Source organism: Notolepis coatsorum, assembly GCF_963971535.1.
Source record: "Notolepis coatsorum genome assembly, chromosome: 16".
Taxonomy (NCBI): domain Eukaryota; kingdom Metazoa; phylum Chordata; class Actinopteri; order Aulopiformes; family Paralepididae; genus Notolepis; species Notolepis coatsorum.
In genome coordinates, this window is record NC_140180.1 from 71,531,468 (window position 1) to 71,539,016 (window position 7,549).

At 41.9% G+C, this 7,549-nt stretch overlaps 1 protein-coding gene across 2 annotated transcripts; it reads left to right on the forward strand.

Annotated features, from left to right (window-relative positions):
* Positions 1-1,070: 1,070 nt before the first annotated feature.
* sgf29 (SAGA complex associated factor 29) lies at positions 1,071-3,388 on the forward strand. 2 transcript variants are annotated; one of them, XM_084331315.1, is made up of 2 exons: positions 1,071-1,146; positions 1,801-3,388. In XM_084331315.1, exon 2 carries the CDS (start codon positions 1,814-1,816, stop codon positions 2,684-2,686), a length of 873 nt encoding a protein of 290 aa, XP_084187441.1. In that variant the 5' UTR covers positions 1,071-1,146; positions 1,801-1,813; the 3' UTR covers positions 2,687-3,388. The 2 variants fall into 2 exon arrangements, with proteins under 2 accessions (XP_084187441.1, XP_084187442.1); XM_084331316.1 differs by having other exon boundaries at positions 1,094-1,297.
* The last annotated feature ends 4,161 nt before the right edge of the window (positions 3,389-7,549 follow it).

The window sequence follows — 7,549 nt, forward strand, 5'->3', positions numbered from 1 at the left end:
GTTGAAACCCTGTCTGTCTTCCGTTTGTATATCTGCGTGGCATGATGGATTTTGGTCTAAAATGAAGAATATCACATAGTTTTAGTGATCAAATGTAAGAATATAATGTACAATAACAATAAAATACAATAAAGTAATATATATAGTTAATAATTATAAGTTGGGGCAACTTAACAAACAGAACACCTGGCACAACTTAACCTAGGCCCTTTGGCACAAATCACCCCAAGCCTACCATTTTGAAAAAAATTCATCCCCCAGCTGTTTTGAGCTAGCATCATGCTAACTGTATAGACTCATGGTGTAGCTTACTAAAACATGTGTGAACTGTTTTCAAAGTTGTCTATAATTGTTCAAACACAGCAATAAAAAAAACCTTGATCATACAAATTTTACTTTGGAGGGCAAAAAACTGTTTTTTGAACTTAAATGTGCTTACCTCTCAAGCCAGGTGTCTCCCTTCTCTGCAGGTTGAGTGAAATGGATGCCTCTAAAAAAATACGTTGTCACATGACCAACTTCTTCTATGATTTTCTAGATAACGGGTGGAACTACATGCCCCTTGGCACTACTTACCCCACTCTCCCCTACTGTTTATTTGTATATCTTGTTGTATGTCATGTCTGGATGTAACTACTGTTTATCTGTCGTGTATGTCATAAATGTTATGATGAATTGAAAATGGGGGACCCTGATGTAAACAAGACGAAAGTCTTTCTCTGGTCTGCATCCCCTTAACAATTGTATGTATTGAGCTGTACTGTACTGTACCCATTCTGCAATCTGTTAATAAACTTTTCAATCAATCATGGACCCCCATTTGATAATATTTTGTCTAAGCCAAGGGACCCCTAGGGTTTTTTGTTGTTATATATGATTAAGTCCAGAATTCCATAGCTGTCTACGCTGTAGTTTAGGAGATAACAGTTATTTCCCCCTGATTTCATTTATTTTTATTTTGTATAAAGTATACTATAAACCCTACCCAGAGTCAAGTAAAGTGTGGTGCTAAAACGATAGGGAGGGCTGTGCGTTTCGACACCGTATGTCCCTCATGCCGATCCGTACAAAGCGTCTTCACTGGATCAGCAGCACCAAACGTCGTAACGTTAACTGACAAATGACAATACATTTAAAACCAACAAGGTGGGGGAGACTTCTACGAACTATAACGAAACGGATAATCATCCATTTATAAGCAGATTTCCCAATGGCAATATATTGCGTCGGAATGAATTCATAGACAATAATCTCAACGCTCAAATGAGCTAACGTTAGCTAACGTTATACATCACTGGTAGGTATCAGTCACGTTAGTGTAGATGTAGTACGAGTACCAAGAGATAACAGTAACACCCAGCCCTGTACAACAATGGTATTAAGCTTATATTGGACAACTGTAGAACACTGTTTCATTATATGTATCATGTCGTTTGTTATCTAGCTAACGTTACCGTTGCGATTACTGTACTGTATTTGCAGATCTGGTATGTCATAAATGTATAGATGTAGCAGTACTGTCTATCTCTGTATGTCATATGTTATGATGAATTGAAAATGGGGGACCCTGATGTAAACAAGATGAAAGTCTTTCTCTGGTCTGCATCCCCTTAACAATTGTGTGTATTGAGCTGTACTGTACTGTACCCATTCTGCAATCTGTTGTCAACAATCAACAATTTTCAATCAATCAATTAATTGCCAATTCAAATTGCCAAAGATATTGTCAGGCATTTAGCCTAACTGCAATTAAGCTTAGCGTGAGGAAAATGTGATTCTAACGTCTTGCTTATGTCTCAGTTAAGTGACAGACATGTCGGCCGATACCAAGATTGCAGAGCTGTTGACGGAGCTCCATCAGCTCATCAAACAGACCCAGGAGGAGAGGTCACGCAGCGAACACAACCTGCTCAACATTGAGAAAACCCACGAGAGGATGCAGACTGAGAATAAAACCTCCCCATACTACCGGACTAAGCTGAGGGGACTGTACACCACAGCCAAGGCAGACGCCGAGGCAGAGTGCAGCATCCTCCGTCATTCCCTCGACAAAATCGCAGAGATCAAATCCCTGTTGGAGGAGAGGCGCATAGCTGCCAAGATGGCAGGTGTGTACAGCGACAACGACCCGCCCAGGAAGACCATGAGACGAGGCGTGCTGATGACCCTCCTCCAGCAGTCAGCCATGACGCTCCCCCTGTGGATCGGCAAACCAGGAGACGGCCCACCGCCCCTGTGCGGCGCGACCCCGGCCAGTGGCGACTACGTGGCCAAACAGGGGGACAAGGTGGCGGCAAGGGTGAAGGCCGTGGATGGAGACGAACAGTGGATCCTGGCGGAGGTGGTCAGCTACAGCCACTCCACCAACAAGTACGAGGTGGACGACATCGATGAGGAGGGCAAGGAGAGACACACGCTCAGCAGGAGGCGCATCATCCCGCTGCCCCAGTGGAAGGCCAACCCGGAGACCGACCCAGAGGCTCTGTTCAGCAAAGACCAGCTGGTCCTGGCTCTCTACCCGCAGACCACCTGCTTCTACAGAGCCCTCATCCACGCGCCGCCCCACCGGCCCCAGGACGACTACTCAGTCCTGTTTGAAGACACGTCCTACGCTGACGGTTACTCCCCCCCGCTCAACGTGGCCCAGCGCTACGTGGTGGCCTGCAAGGAGAACAAGAAGAAGTGACCGGAGAACAGATGTTGGGGGAAGAGAGACCAGGGGACAATGCTGAGGCTGGTAGCGGGGAGTTTGTTTTCCAAAATAAGACCAAATGTCCAGTTCATAATGTTTTCAGTCGTAAAAATCTTGAATTGTCAAGTGTTCATCATGTTTCCAAAAGACCAATTATCTGGAAGAAGATGACAGATCAATGCAGGTAGCCCGTTCAGCTGTGATTCTATTTTTGTATTGACTTATTCGTGTGATGAAGGGTCAGTTAAAAAAAAGAAAAGAAAAGTTAAATTTTGTACCCTTGCGGACATAATGTTTTACTCATGTGCTGTCTGGGACTTGCTCCCACATGAGGTTGTGCACTTGTGTGTACGATGTGCACTATTGTAATAAAAGTAACTAACTTATAAAAGTAATTTAGATGGAATAGAATCTGTAATGCTGTCAAACAGCGACCACTAGGCAAAAGAGCCCTGCTTGGTATTGTTTACATTTTTAAATATGCAGCACCTCTATGACTGTCCCTCATTCATTCATTCATTCATTCATTCATTCATTCATTCATTCATTCATTCATTCATTCATTCACCAGTCATTCACTCACACTTAGCCACTCTATCGCTTGTGGAGGCTCACAGGCACTGCTCTTTAAGCTCTAACCCACACATCAGACCAAAATGTGTTCCACTTTGACGGAAGCAGAGTTGAGCATAATTAAATGAGACGTATTTAGATTTGACAAACATGAGAGTCATGGGTACAAGATGTGTACCTAATGCAATTAAATCTACTTGTTTCCATGGTAACTACTACCCATATGCCTAGGCAGAACACAGAATAAACTATTGGAATTATACCTGACTAGTTTTCATGTTTTGAACATGTTATTCATAGTGACAATGAAAACAAAGATGGTGGCAAATGCCATGCAAACAGCAAAGTAGTTCTGCTCTTGTGATTGGTTGATGTTTGCTGAGCCATATGGGCATTGTAGTACATGTAAAGATTATGATATAATACACATTCTCTCAAAGATTAGAAGTTAACACATTTGCCTTTATTGGTTGTAAGTTAACAGTATACAAATTAAATAATATATACCTCTGTCAAAGAGTATGAACTTATACAATACAGTTGAACAATACAGACTGAAATACTTATAGTTTTGATCTAAGTTTGGCCTTTGGCAGAACTATACACTTACAAAGTGATTACAAAGGGTACCTGGAACATGCTGTATTTTGGCAGCATATATAGTGTATTTCGCATCTGCAAGTCCAAAGCTGCATGTGACATAAAATGTATCTCCACAAGAGTACATTCAGGGGACTGGGGTTCTGTCTTGATAACGGCAGTAGCTTTGCACAGTACTCTTGTGTTTTGGTTAGTTCTGTATTGTGTGAATCTGTAAACATGCAGATTGGTTCTTTTACATCAATCAATCAGATTTATTTATATAGCACATGACGCGTGTCAACCAAAGTGCTGTACAGAGGGTAGGTACACATAGATACATAAAGACAAGAATCACACTCCGTTTTATGGGAGGGCACACAGGCAAACACATAGGAAAACAGGGCATGAGTCAGTGAACGGGAAAGGCTAGTAGGTAGAAGTGGGTTTTGAGCCTCGATTTGAAGGCATCTATCGAGGGGGCGAGCCTAATGGAGGTGGTGATGCTGTTCCACAGTTCAGGGGCTGCGATAGCAAAGGCACGGCCCCCCCTGAGCTTGAGGTTAGACCTCCGGACTGTCAGGAGCCTCTGATCGGCTGACCTGAGGGACCTGGTGTAGAAATACAACTTTGTAATAAAATAGCCTATCGTTTTTTTATGAAAATAAACAGGTATGAGTCACTACTAGAAGTAATTTCCATGAGTAAATTCTTATGCCACTAGAAGTTCTCATTTATTGCTTAATATTGCCCCTTTTTAAAGTCAGACTGAAATTATATCAAGAACATGGACACAAACCTGAACATTTAGATTTTTTTTTAGATTATATGTCTTGCTCTCAGAGTATTGTTTGAATGGGAGTTGACATGAATATTTATTTTGAGAAGGCACAAAGTGAATACATGTGGCCCCTGTATCATGAACCAGAATCATCTGAAGCTTTTACATTCAGGCAGTGAACTTGAAGCTCTTTTATTCTGAAAAGGTCTTGTACGCATAGTTCATACTTTTATCTGGAAGGTTTCATTTGAAAGGAAAATGCCAACATAATGGAAGCAGATACGGACCAGCTAGCCTAGCTGTTTGCCAAAAACACCTCTCCTGGAGTTTTAAGCTATAGGCTAGTGGTCCATATCCGCTTCCATTAATTTATGCTATGGTATTCCCTCAGGTAGCTTATATATTTAATTTTAATATAGGCTTCAATAGAATTGGCACCAAAGTTTGACACCAAGCAGAGCATAGAATGCTGGTATTCTGACGTGATGACCCTTTTATAGTTTCCTGGACTAATAGGGAATATTATCAGATATTTGGCCAATCTTGGAATAAATTCCTTAACAAGAAATTTCTTTACCAATGTGTTTGTAAAGGTGTCTAATAACACATATACAAATATTTAAATTCAACTCCCATAGGAAAACCTGTGACAGCTGCTGAAAATTGGAGTACCCGGAACGTGTGAAAAATGTAAATTTTTAATTTTTGCCTTGTGAGGTGTCAAACTAGGGTTTTTTCATGATTCTGAATCGATTGCAAACATATATTTTGCACTGAAAGCACTCCTTGGTGGGAAAACGGCCACACCCACCTTTTCCCGCTCATCGCCAACCCTTTTATTTGTGAAAATAAATATGGCTGGGTAGCTTTATTAGTTTATTCACGTACTTGCCATGGTAACTACTCATTGTTTACTGGTAACTGTTATAGTTGGTTGGCATTTGAAGCAAGTGAGTGGTACAGTAGGTGTCAGACATGCTCAATCCATTTGCAACCCTCTCCTGTGTGGATCATGGAGAGACACAATAGACTCCACACATATCAAATAAGAATATTTACCAGTCAGCAAGATTTGTATCTAAATAATATAATTATAACTGGAAAATTTCATGTCACTACAGTACATTGATAATATGTATATATAAATAATATATAGTACTATCATCAAATAATTTTACTTGTGCTGGGTGCAGACTCTCAGCCACTTCTCTGATGTCAACAAGCGCATGGAGGAAGGTGTCAAGAAATATGGTCCACTCCACAAAGACCTTGCCAAAACACAGATGAAGCTAGATGCTGAAGCGACTGAACTTGCCTTCAAATGGTTCGAGGAGAACAACCCCTTCGACCACAACCGAGACAAGCAGTTGCTTGTGGCCTTCTCAACAGGATTCACAAGCACTGCAGATGACACAGTCGATGCTGAAAGAGCGGCGGGAAGTAGGGAGGGAGATACAGATAAAGCTGGATGGACAGTAACATCGACCATGGAGGTGAGGTTCAAAGTACAGGCCCTGTCATCACTCAGAAAGATTCACAAGGTCAATGAGAAGATTCACCTAAACTCACTCAAGTTGTTCAACGACATAATTTTCTCCCAACAGGATTTGACAATCGAGACAATCTTAGAGTATGAGCTGACTCCCTTGTCCTTGTTCAGTAACAAAGATCAATGAACAAGGCGGCAGGCTTTTCCAAGACCAGCCTGAGGGAGTTGACCGATCCACTTGACCTCTCTAACCAGCCCGGTGGTTGATGGCGGATGGCTTCTCTACATGGTGAAGTGGGAACAAGGTCAGACTTGGCAGGAGATGGCTGATAGTTACCTGAGCTACGCGCAGTGTCTTGGCAGTCGCACTCAGAAGATCATTGTGGTCTTTGATGGCTATAGCAGCTTGCCAAAAGATCATGACCACATCTGACGTACTAAGAACTCCTGCTGTGATCTACATATTCACCCAGATATGATACATTTCACACCAATGGCAAAGTTCAGCTGGTAATGCTGGTGCACCATACAGTAGCTCAAGCACCAACCATCCACTCTTCTTAACCACATCGAAGGGCTCTTAAGATGTCATGATGATCCAAGTGGCTCTCTCTGAAAGACAGAGGCACTACCTGCTTTTTTGTCATGCCTTCACTGGTTGTGATACGGTTTCTGCAATCGGAGGCCATGGGAAAACCACGCTTGACAGGTTTTGTGCAGGGGACATTGATGAACACATGGACATCTTCCTCGACATACATGCTAGTAAGGACGCGGTGACCAGGGCTGGGATTGCGATTTTCCAGCACATTTACCATGCATCAGGTACTACTTTGTGTGAAATACGATACACCATGTTCTCACGGAAGGCGGCAGCCAGGCTGATCAAACTGAAGAATGGTGTGAAGTGTATCTCAGCATGCAGAACTTGTAAAGGCATTACTGTACATGTACATGCAATAATTGTATTCCTGATGGTGTGTAGAGCATAGGTGTCAAACTCAAGGCCCGTGGGCCAAATGTGGCCCACAAGAGCTCTGGTAATTTTTTTTTTTTTTTTTTAAACATTAATCTTGCGTTAAACAATTGTGGCGTTAAAAGAATTGTGGGTTAATGTGTTAATAAAGCTTTAACTTTGACAGCCTTAGTTATTACACATTCTTACACATACTATGTTGAACATCTGAGGTATTGATGAAGTAACAAAGGAAAAAAGCCAAAAGCACTTACTCCTCAGACATTCTATGACAATTTTACAGCCCAAAATACAAAAAAGATCCAGGCGGAATAGGTAACAAAGGGTTGAAGAAATATAGTCTACTCTGAACTGTCAGATGCAAACTGGCTGTGTGACATAACCGAGCATCTCGCTCAATTGAATAAGAAGCTGTAGGGACGCAAACAAGTCCCACCCAAAACTTGACCAATATAGTTG